General features: G+C 37.2%; 1 protein-coding gene across 29 annotated transcripts in view; it reads right to left on the reverse strand.

The window, feature by feature from the left end:
- RIMS2 (regulating synaptic membrane exocytosis 2) overlaps nucleotides 1-26,396 on the reverse strand; it is a gene marked incomplete at its 5' end in the record, with an annotated part of 471,635 nt that overhangs the window by 51,048 nt on the left and 394,191 nt on the right. For 6 of the 29 annotated variants that reach the window (XM_082045230.1, XM_082045232.1, XM_082045231.1 and 3 more), the window contains 2 exons: nucleotides 1,238-1,479; nucleotides 20,956-21,128. The exons of 21 other annotated variants lie outside the window; for them this stretch is intronic. In XM_082045230.1, the coding sequence (XP_081901356.1) occupies nucleotides 1,238-1,479; nucleotides 20,956-21,128 (415 nt within the window). Of the gene's footprint in view, nucleotides 1-1,237; nucleotides 1,480-19,674; nucleotides 19,915-20,955; nucleotides 21,129-26,396 lie in introns of all 29 variants that reach the window. 2 more of the 29 variants (XM_082045216.1, XM_082045205.1) reach the window with 1 other exon arrangement.

Here is a 26,396-nt window from a genome sequence, read left to right on the forward strand (position 1 = left end):
CAACCCTCTTCCTTACCCTTCCTTTACCCTCTTTTTTACTTCCACTCTTTCCAGGTACTTTAAATCCGCCTCCTGCAAAAGTTTACATTAAAAATTTCTGACATTGCAAATAATTGTTTTGTTCCATTTACTCATATATTAAAACTCTTATCACTTAGGTTTCACAATATAAACTTTCCAGAGAACTGAAAAATCTCTTATCAATGTTTGAATGGTGGTTAGCACAATGGAGAGCTTCAGATGGGACCACACACAGCTGAATGTATATATATATGTACACACATGTATATGTTGAACCATATATATATACATATATATATGTTGAACCATATGACAATGTTACAACAGTTTTACTTAAACATTGAACATACTATATATCTTATGTATATACTTTGAAATATATAAATACATGTATGTGTATAACTAGAATTTGCTTAAACACTTTTTAATGTATATATCATTTAAATACAAGTGATCTTTTTCCATTTAATTACACTCGTCCTATACAGCTTTCTTAATTGACAATGAGAGCTTTTCAGAGTGCATTATATGGATTTTCCCTGAAATAGGAAGAATAGAAAAATATGCATAAGATTTTAAATGCTTTAGGCATTGAAGCAGAAAAACTCTCCTTTTTTCCTAGGTAGAATATTTTAACATCAAATTTTCACCAAGATAAACAGAAATAAGGAAAATTTATACTGATGGTGAATATGCTTGTAGGCTGCAAAGAAATTAATTAAAAAGAAATACAACAGTTGTACCAGAGTAATAATATATACCATTTTGTTAATTAAAATTGTTCCATTTCAAAATAAGGTCGCATTTTCAAATGATAAAAAGAAAAAAACATACTGAAATACGCAAACGCTATTTGTGACAAAAGCAAAGCACTTTTGCAACTTTTCAGCAACCCTTCACAAACTCACAGGAAGGATTCCCCCCAAATGGAAGTAGAGCAGCTCATGTTGTCTCCTGAGAAACAAGGAATTAGTGCATTAAGCAGGTTTCAGCAAGTAGAAAATAAAAGCCTCAGTCCAACCTGAAAAGGATCTTTGCTAAGAAAAGAATAGTTTAGTAAATGTCCAGAAAAAAAAAGATGTTTGACTATATTCTTCATTCCGTAGAACAGTGTTGATTAGTGTTGATTAAACCATAGTGTTGATTAAACCATAATACATAAACATTATAAACATTTAAGTGATAATTTGTGAGGGGAAAAAAATCCAGTTCCTACCAGTTTGGCTGAGTTGTGACGTGCTACGGCTTTTTCGTGAGAGACCCACGATGGCGACCATCTTTGCACCGATGCTGGAGCGTCTCTTTTTGCCACCACCACCAACAGTGCCCACTGCAGTGTCCGACTGGCTGCCATCGTTCTTCTCCAGTGTGTACATGTCCCCGCCGATGCTGGTGCTCTTAGTCATGTTCTTTCCTGAGGCGCCCATCTGTCTGCTTTGCATTTTGGATGTAAAGACACTGTCAGCCAGTGGATGGGTAAACGATGCAGACAAAGAAGAGTAAAAAGGGGAAGACAGAAAAGGACAGGTTTCAGATGGAAGGTTTTGGGAGACTGGAGGGTAGAAGCAGCTAATTCACACAGGTAGGGTTCGGTTCTTGAGAGGTAAAAAGCAGAAACTTTAATTTTAGGTTCCTGTTTGGTCTTCTGTAAACATATTTGACTCCTCAAAATTTTGTTTTAAATAACAAGATCTTATTTACTGATTGTCTGAAAAGACATTACTAGCAAAAGCATATCTAAGAATTAATACATCAGTATATCTTATATACATTTTTTGCCTGGGAAATTTAAATTCTGTATTCAATGCTCTGCCACTCTTTTTCTCACATAATCTATATTCCTCTTGGAAACAGATACTTGATTCAATACCGAGTGGATAAGGATATCGCCCTGAAGTCTAGCTTTCATTTCTAAACACTCAGACATTCAAAGGATATTTTCAGTAATCTGTTTTAGCTTAGTCAAGAACAATGGTAGGTTTTTTGTTCTCCCTCTTCAGCCATGACTACATGTGTTTTACATGTATTTCATACAATACTTTATTGCTATGTGACATAGATCATCATTACCAATAAATGGCATTTAATTCTAATACACCTTTTGTACTCATTATAGACTGTTTCTACACATTTTATGTGGCTGCATCTAAATTACCTGCTGCAGCATTTCACAACATGAAGACTAAGGGACCTTTCATTTGCACAGAAATGACAATATACAGTGATGGCAGCAGTACCTATCCAAATTTTGCCCTGACATCTAATGGGTAGGTGTCTGGACAAACATCCTGACCTGGAAACTCTGGAGTTCATGTGGGCCTGAGAATACATAGAGAATGTTTCTATTTCAGTGAAGTTCTCGCACAGGACTTAAACCTTTATTATTCTGTTCTGTACGGTGTGTCTCACTGGAAAGTCCTCCTTAGATACAGTCTTAGATAATCCACAAAACAGTGGAATATTTCTGGAAACCAGGGGAAATTATTCTTTTTAGTGTTAAATAACCAGTATGTAGAGGCTAACAAAGAATATTTCTATTTTTTAAACAGATTTTCAAAAACATGCAAAGGCTATTCCTAGAGTTTTACTGTTCAGTAAATGGCTCTAGAGTAAATTTTGGTGTGTATAGCCATACTCATTTCCATTTTTCTATAGTGGCCTGAATCTATTTCAAAAAAGTAAGGTTTTCTTGCTTCTTTATGAAGCTCTTATGATACACATATTGTCACACAAAACTTATCTATGGATTTAATGCAGTGTCCTCAAAACCAAACAGATTACTGGGTCTCTTCCCACTGACTCAAGGGGAAATGGGATGAGGTGTCAGATTTGGAACAACAATGCAACTATTTGAGATATTTGGGAGGTACCCATCAAGTGCTTTAGTTGACAACTGCATGTGCATGAAGGCACAAAATGTTTGGAGTTAAGCCACAACACAGAGGAAAACAGTTCGTAGAAGTGAACCTTTGCCATCAAGTAAAAAAAATATTGGATGTGCTTCTGAAGGAAGATATAAGAGCAAATATGAATGAGAGTTTGGATCACGAAATGGAGAGGCACAAAACAAAGCTGAGAGAGAGACTTAGTGGCCTTTTGTGAACAGACAATAACAGAAGACTGCATCACAGTGGTAACCTCACAGTTTTTTTCTTATCCTTTTTTAACTCTCTTTGTTTTTCTATGTTGGTTCACACTGACTCATATTGGTACATTTAACACTAAGGAGAAGGGTAGGAAGTGAATAAAGAGGAAGGCAAGGAAGGAAAAATAAAGTGGATTTCTATTTCTGGGGCTTTTTAGGACTATAGGAACAAACTTGTAAAATTATAACATCACATGCTTTATTTGCTTTGAAACTAACAACTACAGGGACTGATTCACAGAAACAAGATGCCACAGAAACTAGTTCTCAGTTTCAACACTATGACTACCTTGCACATAAGAAATGCAAGAGACATCCAGGAAGAACAGTGTTGGGAAGAGCTAGTATCTTTAACTTTATCTTATGCAAAATTCTTATAGCAATCAGAAAATTAGAGGCCCTTATCCAGTAATGCTATTTGTAACCTAGTTCTCTAAGGAAATATTACTAATGTGACTGTGTTTTCTGACAGGTCTCTCTCTTTTTAATATTTTAAAAAATCAGTTCAAATTTGACACAGGAGTAGAAACGCAGAGCTATTTAGTTTCTGAAACTGTTTTGAAAACATATCCCTGGAGAGAGATCTTATAAATGCCCCTTTGGGGAAAGACTGTTGTGTAAGTCATTACTGAATTTCTGCTATTTCACGTGGGAGCTCATTCACACAGCACAAACTCATAGTGGAAGTATACTAACAATTTTCCTGCTTGCAGTACAACCTATTCCAATGATCCATTTTTCAAGAATGATATCCAGAAAATCAGTGGGTTCCTGTCATATCTAGTAATAAGTAATAATTATGGCATTGCTTTATAAGTGCTATTAACATTTAGGAAAGGTCTTCTGTCATAGCAGTGAAAACAGAAAGATTCCATTTTCTCATAAAACTTACACCAAGAAGAAGGTTTCCATTTCCTGAGTTTAATGCGCCTTTGAGGTGCTTCATGTGTAATTTCCCAAGATGTATAATTCTATTTAAGTGCTACAGATTACAAAAATTACCCTTATTAAAGAAATCAGTGTGCTTAAAAATGTTGGCATGCAAACAAAGTTGCTATAATTTCACTATTCATTTAACTATGAAAGTACTACGTATTACAAAAACTTGCCCCTTGCCTGCTGTCTAAAGGCTTTTGTATCACAAAATGAAGCTTTGCTGTGTACACCTGTCAACAATGAGGTAGACTTCATTGAGCCACATTCTTTTGGCCAATTAAGGAAAGCATTAGAGTTTTCAAGTAAAAAAAAAGTGATTTAGACTTGTGTTGATATACCAAATACTAGTACAAATTACTAATATTGAAAGTTCATTTGCAAAACTCTGCTTTTTCCCATAGAGTTCTAAATATATTTGCTTTAATTAAAGCTTTGAGTTCTGCCCACCCCCTGCTCCCTCCTAAAAGCAGCAGAGAAGACATTATTGTTATGCTCCCAACCAGCAAAAAGTTCCCAGAGAAAGTCCCAACTCCTCTCTCAACAAAAAATCTTTGAGAAATAAGTACTAGGAGAGTTCTGAGTGGCTTACAGTGTGTCATAGTAAATCTGCAGTGGTTATGAGCACCTTCTTCATCAGCATGCTGAACTCATCCTGGCCATCCAATCCTCACTCACTAATTATTCTTGGTAGATGCTTGGTATCCTTACCAGCAAAGCTATCCTTCTACCCAGACTACCTTTTCACAGTGACAGAAATTTATTATTCCCAGAAAAATAGGGAGTTGTATGTCAGGTTTGATTGCTTTCTTGAGTAACAGAAATATAAGATGGACTTCAGAGTAAGAAAGAGTAAATACTACAGCCTTTTCTCTTAACAGGAAACAAAAATAACTTGAAGTTTTCTTTGCGTGTATTATACATATACATAAACATAACCACACATGCACCCAGTTAAATATGTACAACAATATTTTAAAACTGACATTAAATAAAAGTAATTTATGAGATGAGTCAAGGAATAGAGAAGGCACTAAACCCAGGTTTTTCAAGGTGTCTCATCAGATACTCATCTTAAAAATATCCCCCTCAAAGAGAATTTATCCAGGTGGGGAAAACAAACAAAAAACCAAACAAACAACACATTAAATAAAAGAATTAACTACGCTAGTCCCAATCACATGTATACAATGGCATAATAATCACCTGTATTAGAATCAAAACAAGAACAATATCATCACACAACCCCAGCTGAGTGGCAGCCAACAGCAACAGCAGGGTGAGAGTGACAGCCAGGCCACTGACTGTGGCTTATGGGGACGAACAAGAGCAGGGTGATGGGCAAAGTTCAGGTGGGAATATTGCTTTCTGAGCTACTGCTAAATCCAGGAAATCACCTGAGGACACTGAGAACCACAGACAGGTCTCTGTTGCATAAGTATGCTACATACTCAAGTCAGATGCTTCAGTTTTCCAGTGAACAGAGAAATAGGAAAGATTTCTCTGCTCAGTCTTCCACTTCAATCACTTTCTTTTCTAGTTTTTCTCAATTGAGAGAACTAACTTTGAACGCCCTTCCTAAAATATAGTATTCCTATGTAATCTCTCCACAAACAAGCAGAGGGAATACTCAAATTCAAGTTAAATGAATAATAACTGCTAGGTGTGAAACAAACCCTGAAATCTGATAATCAATTAAAACAGTCCACTTAAAGCAATCTCAAACCAGGTTTTAAGCATATTTACATTTCCCAAGTGACAATTATTCCAGATAATCAGGATCAAGTTGGGCATGCCAGCTTCCTACGTATTTTACAGTACATTTTCTTAACTGTTTGAGACCACCTACACTACAGAAAAAATTTAGACGAATACATTCTCAAAGCTAAAGCAGAAAGTTCTTCAAAACAAACAAGAGAAAAATAAGACATTAAAAAAAAATGAGAGTAAGACGTCTATAAACCTATGTAATTTAAAGCCAATGGTGGACTACAACAATGCTAAGCACTAGATGTTATTCTTAACAATATACCATGCTAACCAACTCAGGCAGAGTCAGACCAACAGATACCTTTGACAGGAAATTTAATACGGTCCTTATTGTCATTGAAGGCCCCTGTGCCACATGTCTCGTAGTTAACAAAATGGCTCAGGCCTGTTCTCTGACCTTGACAGCTTACATACACACAGCTAGTTTACATCCTTCTCCATACAGGGGTTTCTCAAAGCTAAAGCAGAACTTGAGATTCAATAGGGCCAAGTGCTGGGTCCTGCACTCACGTCACAACAACCCCAGGCAGTGCTACAGGCTCGGGGAAGAGTGGCTGGAAAGCTGCCTGGTGGAAAAGGATCTGGGGGTGTTGATTGACAGCCGGCTGAACATGAGCCAGCAGTGTGCCCAGGGGGCCAAAAAGGTGGCTTGTATCAGGAATAGTGTGGTTAGAAGGCTAGGGAAGTAATTGTCCCCCTGTATTCAGCACTGGTGAGGCCCCACGTCAAATGCTTTTTGGGCCCTTCATCATAAGAAGGACATTGAGGTGCTGGAGAGAGTGCAAAGGAGGGGGACAAAGCTGGTGAGGGGTCTAGAGCACAAGTCCTATGAGGAGTGGTTGAGGAAGCTTGGGCTGTTTAGCCTGGAGAAAAGGAGGCTGAGGGGAGATCTTATTGCTGTCTACAACTACCTGAAAGGAGGTTGTAGCATGGAGGGTGTTGGTTTCTTCTCCCAAGTAGCAAGTGACAGGACAAGAAGAAATGGCCTCAAGTTGTGCCGGGGGAAGTTTAGATTGGATATTAGGAAAAAATTCTTTCACAGAAAGGCTTGTCAGGCATTGGAACAGGCTGGTCAGGGAAGTGGTTGAGTCACCATCCCTGGAGGTGTTTAAAAGACATGTAGATGTGGCACTTAGGGAAATGGTTTATTGGTGGAATTGGCAGTGTTAAGTTAAATTTTGGAGTTTATGATCTTGAAGGTATTTTCTGACCTAAATGATTCTATGATTCCATGATGCTACAAATCTGACATTGTTCTCAAATTGATATTCTACAGGCCAGTTCTAGCCTGTAAGCTTTTTCTTTATGCTTTTAAAGAAAGACTGTAAGGAAGTAGAAAATTGATATTCATATATAGCCTTCTGGAAAACACAGTGTTGAGTTTCTGGATTTCTTAAAGGCACTAATCTTCAAGATCTCTTTGCAGAGACTCACTTGTTTTCAAAACACGGAGTGCAATTATTCTCTGGAATCAAATTTGTTGTCAAGGTTTTCCAGACTCCAACTATAGCAGATAATCAGAAACTACAATTTATCAATATCTGTGCTGAATCACAGAAATATTACAAAACATTGGCAGATAAACAATTCCAAAATACAGTGCCCAAAACTGGGTACTTGGAAAACAATGCTTTCTGCAGTTGATGCATAGTCAGGGGGGAATACCATAAAGTGCCTAATGAAATCCTCCCAGAAGGGAGGCAGAGAAGTATTGTAAGATCTTTGCTTCAGTCTTTGTATCTCCTGCTTTAGACAGACCATTTGCTTGAAGTAGTAAAAAACAAGTCAGAAACTTCATCCAGCCTCTCCCAATTTGTGACTGACATATTCATGCTTTAAAGGTATTTAATAATCTTACAAGAAAATACTAATTTTAGAATTAATTTATTATAATGATATGGTTGGCTGCTGTGATATTTTCCATGAAGCAGCTGCAGACACACTGAATCCTCATTGTTTTGTATGTACCAAACAGAAAGTCTCATCCTGTCTCCACAGTTAAAAACCTGCAATCTTCGGCTGCAGCTTTTGAACCAGTTTTAGAGTTGGATGGCATCTCACTATTTTTTCAGATTCTTGCCTACAGAAACAAACTTGTTATAGAAACTGGCTGGTTAGCACAGTAAGTGCCAAATTTCCTCAGGTGTCTTTGGTTAGGCCAGAAAACCAAAGAAACTAACAAAACCAAAACACAAACCAGAAAACCACACTGACACCTGGGAGTCCTTATGCTTCCTCATGATGTAAAATACGTGGCAAACCAACCAGAATGGGGATGGAGGAACTGAAGATAATGAGTCGCCTGAAAGCTTTTACTGCTATAAAAAGCAATTATGACGTCCCATGGGTTAAAGAACCTGATCAGGATTTTTACAGGCATCCTTTTTTGTTGCACAGGGTAGTACTTCCCATTCTTTCTGTACACTAAACAATCCAATAGGCAGCAACAAGAAAGGCTAAACTAGGAAAAATACACTGACTCAGTCATTCTCCACAGACAAGAAATACAAACAACAAACAGGCTCAAACCCAAACCTTAGGATACCACAGTCATTCAAAAAGCAAAGATCATATCCTTTCAGACATCCTCTGCCACCATCTCTTTTCTCTCTCCTTGATTTATCAAAACAATAACCAGACTCTTGTAAGGTGAACAGCTCTCTCCCTGCACCTCGTTTGTTAAATATCATAATCCACCTGCCAGCTCAAAATAAGTCCCAGCACCAGGAACCCCAGCTCTGTAGCTCAGCTGGTGACTTGCTGAACTGAACAGTCATTCCCCATAACCCATAACTGTTGCCCAGCATTTTCTCCTGTTTCTTCCTCTCCCTGCTCTTCCTTCTGTTATTTTCCTTACTAACAAGAAGACAGATCTTTTGTGTTGGTAGATGTAGAAAAGTTTCCTCTTCCCTCTTCATTAACCTGGTAAGTTGGCAATACATTAGCAGGAATTCTGCAGGAGTAAAGTACTGATAATGTTATAAAAACTGACTTTTAAATCAGGTCCTGGCCCTGGGCTGTAACAGTCTGTGGCAGAAAGCAGCACAGGGAGCGGTATAGAATCCTTACACCCAGTGAGTCCACGATCACCAGCAAATAACAAAGAATATCACTTATTCTACAAAGAATAAATAAAAACGCTATTCTATCTGTTTCTAAGGCTGATACAGTGAAATTATGATGACAATCTTGATTTTGTTTGTTTTTCACTTTCCAACAAACACACTTTACTAAAACCAGTATTATGAAGCACAGGCATTTTTGCAATCTACCATATTATTAGTATTTATAAATGTGAAGGGAAAGATATCAATACTATCTGTTGTACTGTATATTGTTAATGGGATTTTTGAGGATATTTTTTGTATTTTTGCAGTCTTCTTTACAGCAGAATTAGAAACGAAAACATATAATCTTGTTGCTCTTTCAGAAGCGTATGTATTGGAGAATCAGATTTACACTTAAGTCATTTGGCAGATCTTGCAGGTTTCTTTTTTTCCCAATGCAAAGTCAGTATTACTACTTCCATGTTGTTTAGCTTAGTTCTCTGGTAATAATCCCTAACAAAAATAAAACACCTGCAATAATAAAAATCTACTCAGCCAATTGTAGAGTACAGCTGTGTGCTGTGATGTCCTAGTAAAGGGATTTTAACTATTTTTTCAGTTGTTGTAAGAGATATTTTCTAATGCACATCTCTTGTGAGACTGGAAGCCCCACTAAAGATTTTGTTTACAGTTTTTTTATAAGCAGGAGAGGAATTTTAATGCCATTCTTAACAGACCTCTTAAGTCACTTGGAGAGGTTCTCATTTCATAAATTTGTAGAAGAAATTTAACAAAAGCAGCATTATGGGGACAGCTGTGATGTAGGAAATAACATTTCCATGGTAACAATGCTTCTGGCCAATGAACATACTCATCTGCCAATTCACATCAAAGAGAGACATTCCAGGTTCAAAATTATAATGACTTAGTCTCCTGCAATTCACTTGGTCAAAAATTATCCTATTAGCTCATTTGTGATATAAACCTCTAATAGCTAATGGACTGACTTAGTAGGTTTATTTTATTGAAATTGTAACAAGTAAGTTGGTGGGAAAAAATAAAGCAGTTATGATGTATTCTATTATTTATATTACTATTCAAAGAAAGCTTGTCTGCACAGCTCAAAGTAAAAGTAAGAATAATTTTATATGAAGTATCTGTTTCAAAGGTATCTTTCATTGCAAATCAGAAATACCTCACATGTCACAGTACATAGTTTGATTTGACCTGGATCTTCCCCACTCTGCTAGATAACAAGCTCTGCACACTGCTTTTTTATTATACATCAATATAGGTATGCAGGTAGTATATTTTTTTAAAATATAAACAAATTTCAAAATTGTTTGGAGTCAAGCCAAGTTACTTACCAAACATGGACACAACAAATGAGGGATGTGGAAAAAACACTGTAACAGATTACTTTTTCCAAACACTAGCAACTGAATTCTTCACAGAGCTTCTGAGATTTTTGATAAAAGTTCTCACAATTTCTGTGAGAATAATTGGCCATTTTTATATAAAAATACAACTTATAAATATTTTTTAAATTTATAACAACTTTTTAATTTAAAAGAAATTTATAACAAAAATATCCATATTCATCTATGTTGATAAACTTTCAAATTTACCTTTGCATAGTTACAGAGAGGCTTTATTACCCTGCTAACAGTAGTAAATCTTTGCAGAAATCCCTTTTTCTGATACAGTGAACTAAATCAGCCATTTACTATGTGTGAATTCAAAAGAAGGCCAGCAAGAAAACTAGCTGAGGTCCAGAAGTCTTGCATTATCCAGCTGTCATATTATTGTGATGTTTATTTGTAAATACAAGCAGTCCATATGAGCTCTGAAGGCTTGGCAATAAAGTCAGTACAATTCAAACAAAGACAGAATCAGTTTAGAATAACATGCAGTCTTTGAGTTTAGAAGGCATGTTCTTTAACCCACCCTGGCAAAGGAGCAGTTGCATTTGTAAAAGCAGGTTAACAACCAGCTTGCCAAATTAAAACAGTAGGCAACCTGATTTAATTGAGACTGTCTTACAGAAATACACTTTGCATGTACTTAATCTAGAAGTTAAATGTTATGTACTTATTCAAGCATACTGTCGAACTACAGTCATCCAACAGAGATGGAAGAGAGGAGTCATTCTATTTCTTATATTAACACTGCTGACTAAGACACAAGCTACACTGCAAGCTTGCTTAGTGCTGCCCAAATTTGTTCCTTGAAGGGCTGAAAAGATCTCTGTGAAATGAAAAGCAAGCACTGAATTGATAAGCCATACTTTAAATCCACTACATGTCCCAGACCTGAAACCACCAGAGAAATAATACAAAATGAAGTCTGGAAAGTGAGAAAAATTTCAGACTGGAAGGCCGAAATTCTCAAAAATATACAGAGATAAGAGACATCATGTATTGCCTTAGGGTAAGATGAACCATGATTTATCATCTTTACTTGCCAAGTTGAAATTAGCTATAAGGAAGATTTTCTGATTTAGAAAACACATTGACAGCTAGAAAACTTTGAAAGATAGACATGCAGGAACTGGATAGGATGCACTACTGAGATTACATTAAGGGGAAAAAATCACATAATACACATGGAAGAGCCAGATGTCCTGAATGGACTTTATTTAAATAAGTTGCAGTAGTCATTATGGCTTTCACTATAGCTGCATCTACACCCATGAAAGACTGGAGTGTTTTGATTAGTACTGTATCGTGCTCAATTGTCCTTGTACTGCCTCTGTGAATGTGTGCGACAGTGGGCATCTAAAGAATAAAGCAACTCTGATGTTTCTTTCATTACTTATAAATTCAGGTTGCTTCAGGACTCCAAAAATCAGGGTCAGAATAGACACTGCTAACATCTTACAAACCCATAGCATCTTTCTGAATTGATCTTCTGGGACTGAGAGCTAAATGGACACAAGCAAGAGATCTGAAGCCATAATTACCTCAACCAAGGAGACATTATCTGGGACATCATGATCTTGCCTGCCTGACTTCTGTCAGTTTGACAAAATGACTTTGAGTCACTTTGAGCCTCTGGGGGAAATTAGAAAAAGCATACCGAAAACTTAAGACCATCATAAAAAAGAAAATGCTGTGAGGAAACTTGTCTTACATCTTTCTGAACACAAGTCTGCAAACTTTGTTTTTCTGACCTGGGGAGGACAGGTCTATGACCAGAAGTCCCTGCTGAGGCAATGTGCATGTTGCACACCATGCACGTTTGGAGCAAAGGCTCCTCTTCTTTACCTTGGAGCTCCATAGGAATCATACTCAGGTTATTGCTACAATTTGGAAAACGCCAGGCTCCCATTAGTATTTGTAGGGAGATATATAGGCTTATTTCCTACTAGAGCTCACCTGATGACAAATCTCCCAGCTTGTTCAGGTAGCACCTTATGGACTTTATAGACAAACACCATGCAGGTACAGTGATAGTACTGAACCGAAATGTTCAGGTGCTTGGTCAAATAGCAGTAAAATCAGATAGATGGGCAATGTCAAACTGCTGGAGCATCACCTTACCATAGGTATTAAGTAAGCAATAGTAAAACTAGCACAAAACCAGTAACTATTTCAGAAATACTTTTATGAAGTAACAAAAAGGAGTTTCTGTTTGTTTCTCAGAAGGCTAAAGGATAAGCTTATTAATTATTCTTAATGAAGTACATTTAAAGGAATCAAAAAAGGAACCATATTATTTTTACAGAATCTTTTGACTTTTCTGTTAATATAATACTCAGGCAAAAATAATGAAAATACACAGTACTGAGACAGAGCCACAGAATCACAATATCAAAGAAAGAAAAGCCTAATGGGCTTCAACATTCAATTCCTTGTTTTTATAAGTTCCTACCCTACATCCAGTTGTTGCTATTGCTATTCTTGTCCACAGATCTATTGTGCTTAGTACTATACAAATAAAGATAAAAAGTCTGTCTATTGAAGAACTTATGATTCAATCTAGTTCTAAATATCTTCAGTCTTTTTTAACACACTTAAAAGTGCAAAAACTAATGCCAACATTTGTATCTGCTTCAAAGCATTATGTTATTTTTTTCCCTTCATTCATAGTTCTCTGCATGTCCACAGGGCTTTCCATCTGCACCTCTTGGTGGTGGTGGTGGTCTTGGTTTTTTGATTGGTTTTTTATTTGTTTTGGTTTTGTTGGTTTTGTTTTGTTATGGTTGGTTTGTTTGGTTGGTTTTAGCTGCTGATTAAATAATCTTTAGGAACAGGAGTACATCAGTGCTTTCTGGATCACAGGTCAGAGCTGACTCAACAGAGGTTGAAGTGCAGGCTGCATTTTGTGGAGAGCGAAGTGGTCTCAAAGATATTGTGCCACTGCCTAAGAAAAAATGTCTGAGTTCCCTGCTGGGCACAATATATCAAAGATGCAGACTGTTTCAAATGAGGTATTTTCACTGTTCACCTGTTAATAATATGTACTTCCAAATTCATTACCTTGTTATTTCCTAGTGGATCAAAATAAGTTTAGTAGCTATAAAAGAGTCCATACATCTTTTGTACTTGCTTCAAAGTAACAGGAAAAATGAGTCTCTAAGGGTTTGATAGATGGTGATAAATAACTTAGAAACAGGTGACTTTGCTAAATTTCTTAAATGATTGTACTGTATTCCCAGTACAGATTTCAAAAGAAAAATATGAATTCATATAATTCCTTTCTGAACTATTGATATTTTGTATCCTTTCTGTAATATTTTACCAGAAGTCAGATAATTTTCTTCTGCATGTAATCTATGAAAGTGTAAAAAGACAAATGGTTAAATTATTGATTGTGTTTTGTTACAGACCTGGTAGCTATATGGATTTGTAGCTTTTGAAGATTTGCCTCACCATGTGATACTGAAGTTAAAAACCAGTGGGTTTGAATCTGTGCTTCAAATGGGGCAAGAGTTTGTCAGGAACATGAATAGACTACACAGCCCAATGATATTAATGACATCTTACTGGAAAAAAGTTTATTTTAGGTCCTGTGATTTCAGTCACAGACTGGCAAAGTATAAGCAGCTCTCTGCTGATATAGTCAGGAGTATGCAAAAGAAGTATGTTAGAGGAACATAAAGTTGCTGCTTTTTGTTCAAGGACTCTTTCCATCATACCTGCCCCAGCTGCCTGAATAATGAAACATTTTACAGCTGAAAAGAGCTGGTGAATGCTGTACTGCAACCTGTCTATCTCATCCCAGTAATGGTGAGGTCACATTGTTGAGATATTAACAAATTTGTTACACCAAAATATTGTTTTGAGAGCTGCAGGAAATAGCACACTGACATGTTTTCCCTGAAAAATTACCTGGAACATTGACATAACTGTACATAAGTTCTCTCTCTCCCCATGGCAGGAATTACGCTGAGTGAACATTATATATGTATATATAGCTAGAGCTATTGGGAGCACAGACTGCCTGTACTGCAGTTTTGCTAAAGGACTGATCATGCGGTGGGGAAAGAGTCTCAGGCTACAGCTTTTCCTTACAAACATATGGCCTGTTGGCCAGAAAAGTTAGGCACAATTAACTTCTTTCATCCTGTGCTGCCGTCGGAGCAATCATAATAATCATTCTGAAATAGCTTTAAGAAAACAAACAGCATGTGCCCACTGAAAATGGTTTATTGATGCTTGTTATCTTCTGCACAGTTTTTGATATTGTTACCAGAACATAGATTTTTCAAAAAAATGTTACTGGCTTTCATGCCTGTGAAGGAGCTTGCACAGACTGAATTGACACGCTTATTCATCCAGCTTTGCAAAACACTGCATTTAACTGATAATAGCTGCAATCACAGTGGAAGGCTCATAAAAACTGAAATACTAAGGTCGCAATATAATGAAAAACTAAGGAACAAATACCCACCAGGAATCAGTTTTAAAACCTACAAACTAAATTCTTTAAAGAATTTCTTGACTGAATGATACAGACAACAATCAGAAAGTGAATTTGAAATGAATATTTACATCCAACAAGGGAAATGGCACAGAGAACATGTAGAACCAATAGGAAAAGCAAAAGTTTTGTATCTGAACAAGCCATAGGATCATAAAATCATGGAACCATTACTTAATACTACATCCTGCATCCTGTTTCTTGTATCTTCAAGTGCCTCTGCAAAGTTACACCCCAGCTGCCTTTTTCTACTACAAATTCTCCTTCTTCAGTTGTGTCATCTTGTCATCTTCCTACTTAATCAGCTCTATTTCTTTTACTGTCCTTTAGCATTCACTTCTTTTCTGCACATGGGATGTCATTGTTTTCTTCTGATACACAGGAAAACACTGATTCTTCTGTGCTGTCTCTGCATTACCCTCTTTATACACTTATCTCCCCTTGCCCTTGTCATGGATGCAGAAATTTCTCACTGTATCTCCTCCTCAATTGTTTGATTTGCCTCACTGATCGTATGCTGTCTTCCGATTTCCTTTCCTCCCATACCGCTTTCCTCATTCTTACCTCCAGGCACCTGGTCATGGCAGTGCGAGGTTAACAGCTGGACTTGGATGATCTTAAAGGTCTTTTCCAAGCAAAACGATTCTGTGATTCTGTCACTCTGTCACTGGCTCTTTCCCCAAATCATAGAAACATGCTTCACTTTAGAAACTGACGCAGAACGTCTTGCTCTCATCAGTTCTGCAACCACAGTCACATCTCCTTTATTTTTTTCAACCCTGAATTAATGGACCATATTTTTTTAAGTAAACCTCTTAAGTTCTTGTTTTCCAATTACATTTCAAATGCCTTCCAAATAGCTATCCCTTTTTCCATTTGGTTGAAACTACTCCTGCCAAAGTCTTCAATGATTTCTTAAGATTGCAAAAGTACACTCTTTTCTTCTTTGCTTTGCTGCAATTAACCATGCTTTAATTTATTACTTCCCTTAGTTCCCACAGTTCATCCCCTCTCAATTTCTTTCTCTCTGTAACCTTTCACTCAAAATGTGCTCAAGTAGATTCCCATTTTCTGCCCATTCAGTTAAACTGTGATGGTCCCACAGGGCTGTAACACTGTCTCCTCTACTGCTATCCCTCAAACATCTCTTCATCAACAGTACATCAAAGCATTATGGTTTCTGCAATAAAAACTCCTTCTCATCTGCCCTGTCTCCTCCTGCCTGCACTGAAACCTCTTTCTATGGCACCTCCCTGTGAATCACTGATCTCAATTCAGTATCATTAAACTCATTATTTCCCCCAAAAACCTCCTTCTGCATCTTCTCCCAGACATGTGGATCATGTGTGTCACTCAGATCTGTTGTTTGGGCAGGCCTTGTAATTCAGGCTTCATATTAGGTCCACTTTTTGGTTGCTTGTACATGGTTTCTATTTCACATTTCTGACCATTCTGTGCACCCACACAGCTCATTGATTTGTCCACTCTCTCATCGTTTCAGATGTCGCCTACTGCAGTGCTTCTCTCTGGCCCTGGGAATTTACCTGCCCTAAACCCTTCCAGGATACTGTACGAAAAATGAATTTCATAGCGTTTCAATTTGGCTCTGTCATGCTTCTCCATACATCAGTAGAAAGTTATACTTTCTTCTATCCAGTTGTACATAATTCCTCTTTATTTTCTAGTATTTTAGCAGTTGTTCCTTATCACATTTATCTTCTCATGTTCATGACTGACAGATCAGCTCCTGCTGCTCATTAGACTTGCCCCTTCATCCACTTGATGTAGATTTTTGTAAGCACCTAATCTTTTTTCCTCATGGCCTCTAATGCTTCAAAAGACCTCTCCAGAAACATGCACAAAGCTATCTTATTTTCTTTCTTCAAATCTGCCCTTAGTACTCTCTGTTGTCAAGGTGTCCCCAACGCAGTATTGTAACTATCTCCTGTCATGTGGAAGGTTTCTTAATTCTCCTGTTTCCCTCTCTGGACTCATATGTCATCTCATGATTTAGACTCTGTGTGCTTGGAACAGAAGTTGTATTTTTTCTTCTGTATTTCAACAGTATGTGGCACAGTGAAATCCTGCTCTGTGATTATAGTTGCTGTGTATTAATATGATAAAATTACCATGACTTTCAGAATTAATGTTTAGGATTGATATTTAGAAAAATGTTAAGTAAGGTTAAGATTTAGAGCAGTCTTAGAGAGATTTCTTGCAATAAAAATAAAAAATGCTAACACATTAACTCTGAGAGGGCTTTTTTTTTTTTTTTGTCCCTAATATCAACAGAGAGCTGGAATAAGAAATAATATCACGGAGCTGTATATAAGGAATCCTTGTTCCATGCTTTCTGTTTACTCACAGGTGTTGCCAAGAAAAAAACACAATTATGTTTTCCCTATAGGTCAGCCATATGCCAAAGTTTAGTTTTACAAGGCTTAATGAAGGTAAAATCTGATGCTGCAGCTACTTCTGGAAAAACAAACAAACAAACAAACAAAAAACAAACACACACAAAAAAAAACCCCAAAAAAACAAAAAAACAAAAACCCCCCCCCACAAGTATTGATTTATTGTGCTCCAGTGCTTCAAAAGCTAATGCAGTTTATTGCACCGAGGGACTCTTTAAAGTAGGCATGGGAAGAATCCATGATGGATATCTGTCTTCACGGTCATTTAAGTTACACTGAACCCACCTATGATCTCAGCAGGCTGAAGCCCTTAGTGCAACTACTATCATTACTCATAAAGTATATAAGCACAGTGACATCAAGAGGTATGACGTATGCTTAACAAGCTAATTTTTGATGGTGGAGTGACTGAGTGCAGCCCCTGCATTCCAGATTGCCCAGAGGAAAGGTGAATGGTGTTCAACTGAAGACCCACCTCTGAAGTAAAAATGTATGTTGAAAATTGTCATCTGCAATATAGCTTTTTTTGACACCCAAGATCTCAAGAACTAGGTGATAATTTACTATTATTCTGTAACAGAGGAACTGGCTGTTTTGGTTCTTTTGGGTGTCTCAAATACCTATCAATATGTTTAATTATTCAGTGATGACTGGGTGATTGTTTAATGTCGGCGGTGGGTCTGAAAACATTTTTTGGAAAGCTGAAGTTGTTATCTTATAAATTGCCAGGTGTAAGGTATCTTGTGAATTGTCAAACAAGCAAGCAGAAGGCACTGAATTTACAACAATGCTTAGGATTAATTCTGCCTTCAGGTTTGTCCGCTGAACACACAAGTCACGATATTTCAATATTTCAGTATGTTAATGATACACAACTATGTGTGTATATACCTACACTTGTAGCCATATGGGGATCAATCCATGCTTTTCAGTTTGCTTCTTACCCTAGAAGAATGTTCAGACAATATTAAAAAGATAAGCGCTTATTTTACCATGGGGAAGGAAGGTGGCTATAGAGAGACGTTCCTTTTTATTCACAACTTACATATTAAGAGTGGTCATAATAAGTGCACAAATAATACTAGAGGCTGATTTCCTTATTAGGACCCAAAATCTAACACAAACAGAAGTCCCTTACTTAGTGTAAGCTGGGAGAGAAAAAGGTCTTTAAAACCTCCTTTCCCACACTACCATTTGTCAGTCCCTGGAAAACAAATCCAAAGGCAGTCTTAAAGACAGCTGTTTCTAAACAGCTACTTTTGTTGAATTCTGAAATGCACTCAAGAGTGAAGGAATGATGGTACTTAATGTGTAAAAGCAGTAGTATGGCTATATGGGCCCATACCACCCCAGACTGAACACTACACATTTTGATTCTCTTTTTGTATCACCTTTGGTTTGTGCGTGTTCGCACATGTGTGTATGTACAGGCATATACACACGTAGGCTTGTAGCAAAGGAAGAAAGTAGATTGCCAAAGAGTGCTCTGTGCTTGCTCTAATATATATGAACATAGTATTACAGGAACAAGTTATCTATAGGTAGTGCAGAATTAGCAGGTTAAAAGAGAGCGGATTTTTTTCTGAGATTTTCTGGCATTTTTGCATAGGTGAGAAGGGGTTCAAGAATATTCAGCAAATCTCAAACACATGTTTTGCTAATGAAGAAAGAAGGAATATTGTATTTCTCTTAGTGCAAATTACATAGATTTTGCAATATGAAATGTCACTCATATTAAAAGTCATGTTTCAAAGGATTTGTGCTAAATTACATCAATCTAAAGTATTATCTGATAAACCCAGATCCAATTGTGCTGAAATGTTTCTGGACACAATACAGCAGCAGAGGTGCATGACCCCTCCACAATACAGCAACCCACGACAGTTATAAAAAAAAATGGTAAGACTCTGCTTATCCACATTGATTGTCGATCAATATGCACATTTATCAGCCTACACAAAGAGGATTAAAAAAAAATCCAAATTCTCTTTTTAATACTGCCACAAATGAAAGTAAAGATGGTTTTGATATTGATGAGATATCACTCAACAAAAGATTGTTCACTGAAATGATAATTCAAGCAGGGAATATAAAGAGGAAACTTACAATTGCTATTGTTTATTATAGTCACACCCAAACTCTACTTTAAACCATTTTAAAGTTAATATGCTGTAGTTGCCTGCATAATAATGAGTCAAGTTAGTGTGCTGCATAATTTGGTATGCAGAACAAGTTCACTGAAGCCGAGAGTGAAACTTGCTTAAATATGAAAGCATCATGAGTGAAAGCAAAGAAAGCTGCAGAGAACATAGACAATAAGCTAAGCAAATGGAAAGAAAAAAAAAAAAAGGGGAAGACAAGTAGGGTCCTGGCACAGGAGGAAGAAGAGTAGGTCTACAGAAACAGAAATATATTTTACCTGTCATCCTCTTTCCCTTCCTCAGTTTGGTCTTCTTGAGCTTTTTCATCATTCCCTGATCCTTTGACTTCCTCCTTATCACAGTTCTCTGTCACCTCTTGCCCTTCCCCTTTTTCATCAATTTCTTGCTCCTTTGCTCTTTCCTCCTCCTCCTCCTCTTTTTCTTCCTCCTCAGGAAATACTCCATCTTGTTCATCCCCTTCCAGCCCTCCCTCTTTTTTCCCCTCTATATCCCTTGTCCTTCTGAAGTCAACAAAAATTGAAATAGGCATGCAAAAAGAAGAAAGAAAAGAATAAATTAAAGTTAAGGTCATGGAGAAAAGCATGCATGAACTCACAAGAAAGGAAATGCAAAATAAATGAAATAAAAACTAAAAGATGGAAACAGTCATAAGTTAAACCATACTGGTTAAGACTTCAGACTATACTGGAGAACCCTGGGATGTTTTCTTAGGACAATCTCTAAGTCTCTCTTTGAATAAAAGTTGCATGGCAATGCATCACATTTGGAAATGTATACATAACCGTAAGGCAGAAACAATGTGGTCCTAACAACGATCATATAAGCAGATGTTTAAACAATCTTTTCAAACGCATCATTTCGCTCAAGAGGACAATTTTCTGAGGATTAATGTAGGCTGACATTAAATTTTGCTGAGAATGCAGGTGGGTTACACTTTCCAAGAAAAATGGTCTTTCATTCCTTCTACAGTCACAGTCATAGCTGCTCTGAGTGTGCACAGGGCACAGGCAAAGGAGATGCCATTTTGCCCACAGATACACTATGTCCACCTTGTTGAAGAGCAGCTCAACAGCTGTATGCCTACAGTTATATTGGACTAGTGTAAGGATTAAATAAATTGAATTAGTCTCTGTAAGTATGAAATAAGACTTCTATAGAAGTTCAGTAGATCTATTTTAAAAGGAAATGAAGATGCCTCTAATATTGCTGGCACGAATTTTCAAGTTGAATTGTCTTTTCAGCCATATTATTTTACAAAATGGTTTTCAGAAAGTCCAAATCTAAGTGTGTCTAATGCTTGCTGACAGCATATGTTTGTATGTATTTTAGTATAGCTCAAAATGACAAAACTTGGCTAAAAATAAATACCATGAAGACTTCAAAAAGCATTAGAGGAAGAGGACATTATAACCAGTATTTTGCAAATTCCCTGCAAATTTTAACCTACGCAAAATATTAATTTCAAATACAAAAATTGATAAACATTCAGTTACTTAAATCACACAGCTATGGCTGGCACTACAGCTCCTTGTGCTCACCTGATTTTCTTGTTTCCTCGTGGGCGCTCTGACTGGACAGACATGTAGCTCGTGCTGCTGAAACGTGAAGCACTGCTCGTCCGTGACACAGCGGAGACATCACTGACATCACTGTCTGAAGACTTATTGGAAACGTTGTCTGAGCCTCGCTGAGGATCCCGTCCTGACCGATACTGTTAGAGGAAAGGGATAAAGATACAGATGCTGTCAGTGACATACCACCACAAATGAACTGTGGAGCTGGTCCCTGATGCTATCTGAACTGCCTTTGTCACCAGACTGTCTAAATTTTTATAATGAAGTTTTTAACTGACAAGGAATACAAGTTATGTGTTGGTTTCTATTAATTTTACTCTACTTTGCTATCCCATTTAAAATATTAGCTCCTCAGCTTAATCCATAGAGTGGCTTCTACAGAACTTCCAGCTCTTCCAAATGTTTCAAAAACCTTAGCAAAGACATCTAAACCATTACACAATATTCTTACCACAACTGTTTCACCAGGGCAGAAAGCAAAGCAGAGAAACTAAGTGCCTTGCCCATACTTACTGATTTCATGAAAGACTGAACAGGAAACACAATGTGCTTCATGCTATCTATAAAATACGTGGCTCAGAAACTAAAAAAAAAAACCAATAGTATTTGAGTTTTTTAACAGTATATTCCAAACACAGAACTGGCAGGTGACTGGTGGTCAGCAGTAAGCCCATACAACATAAAGCAGTGTATTCAAGTTAGATCTGAACAAAATATTATGGCTATATGTTCTTGTTACACAAGTTAGCTTTAAAGTAATGCTAAGTCTGTGCCACTCTGCATTGTACTATGTGCAGATATAATAAACAGCAGAAAGACTTTTTCCCTGTCTTCTTCATATACAGACATTTCAGTGTATACAGAAATCTGATGGGCTACTACTGATAAACTTTTCAGAAAACCAGTGCAAGATAAATTGTCAGCGAACTCTTGGGGGTAGGAACATTGGACTCAGCCACCTGGAGAAAATAATTCATGAAGTGGCAGACCTGTGTAGTCCTGCAGAAAAGGTGTCCAGACTTGGCTATCAATTTTTTAGAATAACTGTCTTTCATGGAGTACACAGATCATTTGCTTCTGTTCTCTTGCAAGAAATGTTACACTGGAGAATATTCTGAGACTGTGCAGTGTCTAAACAACGTTTCAGAATAGCATTTAAGTGCCTGTTTACACTTAGAAATAGTAAGTTATTTTGCCCATTTTAAAACAGGGAAATAAAGACAAGAAAAAATGCTTGTGCAGGTTGCACTGTAAAACTGTTGCAGACAGCGACCAAGCACAGCCTGAACTGCAGGCTTACGTGAAAGGGTTGCACATGCTGCAGCTGTCTCCCTGGTCTGTGCTAATTTACAGTATTTCTGTTAATTGACAAATCACTCAAGCCTTCTCCAGACCATATGTCTGAGAGTGAATTTAGCCAGCCATAAACTTGCAGAGATTCTCTGTGATTACAATGTTTAAATGCTGTAATATTTGATGACTGATTTTATTGATGCCGTTAATATTTTTGCTTGATAATGAAGACAGTACATGTTGTTATCGATGTATTCATTGGGGGAACATAAAAACAATGATTAAACAGCTGTCCTGATCATCAGAAATAATGGATCATTATACCAGAATAAAAGGATTGTTCTTTTGCAGCAAGAACTTTTGAGAGAGCAAATACTTAGCCCTTTGGAGAAGAAAAAAATAACTATACCTAGTGAAATGCATATATATTGAGTCCTATCTATTCAGTTCCACCCACCTAATTCTCCCCAGAATAATTCTGCATCGAAGACAAAGTTATGAGTGTAGTTTGTGTTCATTCAGCCTAAAATTGCCGAGACTGGGAAGCACAGCCTGGTGTATGGGGCTACCAGCAGGCACTATGGAAAAAGGCACCAAAGAGCTGCCCTCAGACTGTCAGTGTTTGCCAAGGCCCCTGAGCAGATGCACTTGCCGTGCCCAACCTCGGGGCAGACACACCACCGGCACCACTGACCCAATGTCACTGCCCATTGGGGAAGTACGATAGACCATAGTGTCAGATGTAAATCATTGATGGAACTGTTAATTACAGTCCAGTTGGGGGACAGATACTACTTGTGGTGATTCGGAGGATAACAGACCTCGACCTGCAGATCCCGCACTGAGCTTGCCAAGCAAGAAATGAACCCATCTGAATTAAATCCATGCAAGCAATGTGAAGCAGCAAATGGTAGCAGCATTTCACAAAGTTATTCTACAGGGCCATTCTGCAGCACACTGAAAGTTTCAAAAACCTATAGTTTGATTTTGTCTGTTTCATTTCCACACCTGGACAACTTCAGTTCTTAAAATACATTTTTCATTGCAATGTGCTATATATAACAAATCAGACATTTTCATAAATGAAACAACCTTATTGTATTTTTTTTCAAAGCTAATGCAATAGTAATAATCCAGTGATATATGGTCAAGATCGAGAATCGTTGTGGTAAAAAAAGCAGATTAAAGGTAAATAATTTTGGAAATATCATGTGAAAAAAGATCATCAGATCATTACCTTGTCTCTTTTTTCTCAGTTGTATGCAAAGGCACTTCCCATCAAATGTTTTCAGTGGAGCCAGATGGCCCAGAAATATTACTTGACCCTTGCTATTTCAGGATGTTTTATGTTTGAAACTGGGAAGGTTAATTGATCCTTTTATTACATCTGAAGGTCTTAGTATGCAATATTTGTTTTTAAAAGTTTTATTTACATATTGTCTGAGTTACAGTCCCAGCATCTGCTAAATGCCTACCAAAGTAACATCTAGAAACTGAAACTAAATTTTCTATCGTGCTGGACAAACTTCAAATACCTCACATTCATTCCTCAGCTCTGCTCCAAATTGCTCTTTATTCTGCAGCTAAGGTTTACTTTTGACCTTATATCTAACTTGATTTGGTTTAGGAAATGGATTATAATAGTAACTGTATTGCATGTTAGTGTTTCAGTAACTGCAGTACAGAAGACAAATGAAATGTACTGCTTGTCTGACAGAATCCATGCTGGCATTTTCAGTTTCAGTATTTGTTTCTTATATTGCAATTCTACATAAGGCAGCTTCTGAAGTGGTCTTTTGTTCTCTGCCTCAAAAGTAAAATCACAATTCCATTGTGTGAATATTGGGTTTTTTAAAGTATTCAGCTCTTTCATGGGATATACCCCGACTGTAAAACGCAAACATTTTCACACAATTTTGCACTATTCTTTCTTCAGTTTTTGTGTGGTTACAGTTGCCCCAAGGCATTATATCTTCACATATTTCATATACTTCCTTGTTTTCTTCTTCCAAATTTCACTTTCTTTTTTTTTTTTTTTTTTTATTCCTGAATGTCACCAACTGTATGATAAAATCTACTACTACACTGAAAATGTCTTTACTAACCAAGTGCCATCCCCCCATTATATCTGGAACATGACTCCCATTTCCCAGCCATCTCCACTGCTGTACCTGCGTACCGTACCATGCCATAGGAGTTTGCACCATTGGGATGCACCCAGTTGGGTAACTGCAGCCCCGGGGCTGGGGCTGGGCTGTAGTGAGGCCATAGGCCTGGATTATCAGATCCAGCAGCTACCCGGTGTACTCCAGTTTCCCTTAGAAGAAAGCAAAGGCACATGGACAGTAAGGAAGCCTCATGTGTGCTAGTAGCTCCCCTGGTTTGGACAATCAGAATGTCCAGGCTGTGGTGAAGCATACCTGCCTGTATGAAGTTTAATGAAATACTGTTTCTTCTATCTATCTATCTATCTATCTATCTATCTATCTATCTATCTATCTATCTACAGCCACAGCAGTAGGAAAATTATCTCCTGACTTTCCTCATGCTGGAAATATGTGTCTCCTTTACCGGAAAAAGGTTAAATTTTAATTTCCAACCCAATCAAGACTCATATAATATAGGCAGCTTTCTGGACTTTACAACCCAGACAGCACTAAGACTGCCCAGCCACTTCAAGCTGTTTCAACAGTAGGAAGTCTGCTGCAAGCAGAGGGGTTGATTAAAAGTCGCTTTTGTATTTTTAATAGTAAGATGATTTTGCCCTATTCTGCTGTGTTGAAGAATGGGATAAATCTCTTTAATACAGGTTTTATCAAACAAGTTTAAAGTTTCTAAAAGCCCTTTCCTCTGCATTTGTAAAATATTCAGCTGGAGACCCTAAGAAAGTGAAAGTTAAGCAATTGTGCCAATACTTTGTAACTGCAATACATTACTTTCTGTGATGAATTCAAGATTATAAAGCTGAAAAATACAACAACCTCTGCAAATGTTTTGACCTTTTTGTGAACTACCACTATATGATTGAAAGGCCACATCAAGCTACAACTGCTCTAATACTTATTTCTGGAAATAAACTGTTTTGGAACTTCTGATTCAAAGTAAGTTTTAAAGTGATTCGTATTATTTAATATATTGTTACCAGTCTTCCATCTTGGACTATACAGGCACAGATGTCCAGGCAAGTGAAATCGTCAGCAATTTCCAACTGTGTGGGGTTTTTGTTTTGTTGTGGTGGTTTTTGTTTGTTTGTTTGTTTTGGTTTTGGTTTTGTTTTTTTTCTTTCTAATAGTCTACTCATCAGGGTGTTTTTGCTAGCATTTACATAGGGACATGCAAATCTGGCCAATGTTTTTACTGATCAAAATGCTGAGAAGATGCTTCAGACAATTGTTCATTGTGCTACCACAAGAAGATTAAAGAACCTTCTGGACTGCTTCAATAGTTCTTTGCTGTGCTGACAAAAGCTGTCAAGCAGCCAGAGCACAAAATTTTATGAAATGTTCTGTAATTTCAACTGTAGCTTTCAGTGTACATTGACAGCCTCTAAAGACATTACAAATTTTAGTTACTACTCATAATTTGAATAAATGTTAATGGATTGTTTGATTCTTTCTAAAACCTTTGTTCATGGCTGATTCATGAAGTCTGCCATTACAAGTAAAACCAAATAATATTTACAACAACAGTGTTACATTTCTATAAAGCAAAAGATTATAAGTCACTTTTACAAAATAGCATGTAGAAATGAATATGTAGAGAGAATATATGTTTAGCTGTAGCTTGCATATGCACAAACCCAAGCTGAAGGCTACAATGAATCTACCTTTGCATGTAATTCATACTTAGCCAACTCAATAACCTGTGCTTACATTCACCACGCCTGTCAGGCTCCATCAAAGCAACGGAGGTACAGCTGGCCAGGTCAGCCTCTGCCAGCCCTGCTTTAGCTGTGAGCTGCACATGGCATCCCTCATTCCCTTGGGAGATTTAAGGACTGACCAGGGAGATTAATTCTTGCACTGCTTTAGTATTAGGTATATAATAAGCTCCACAGTTGCCTTGGGCTTCTGAATATGGAGATACAACCAGTTCTAGCTCAGACTCATTCT

The sequence above is a fragment of the Streptopelia decaocto genome (assembly GCF_964273445.1).
Source record: "Streptopelia decaocto genome assembly, chromosome: 2".
NCBI classification, from domain to species: Eukaryota; Metazoa; Chordata; class Aves; order Columbiformes; family Columbidae; genus Streptopelia; species Streptopelia decaocto.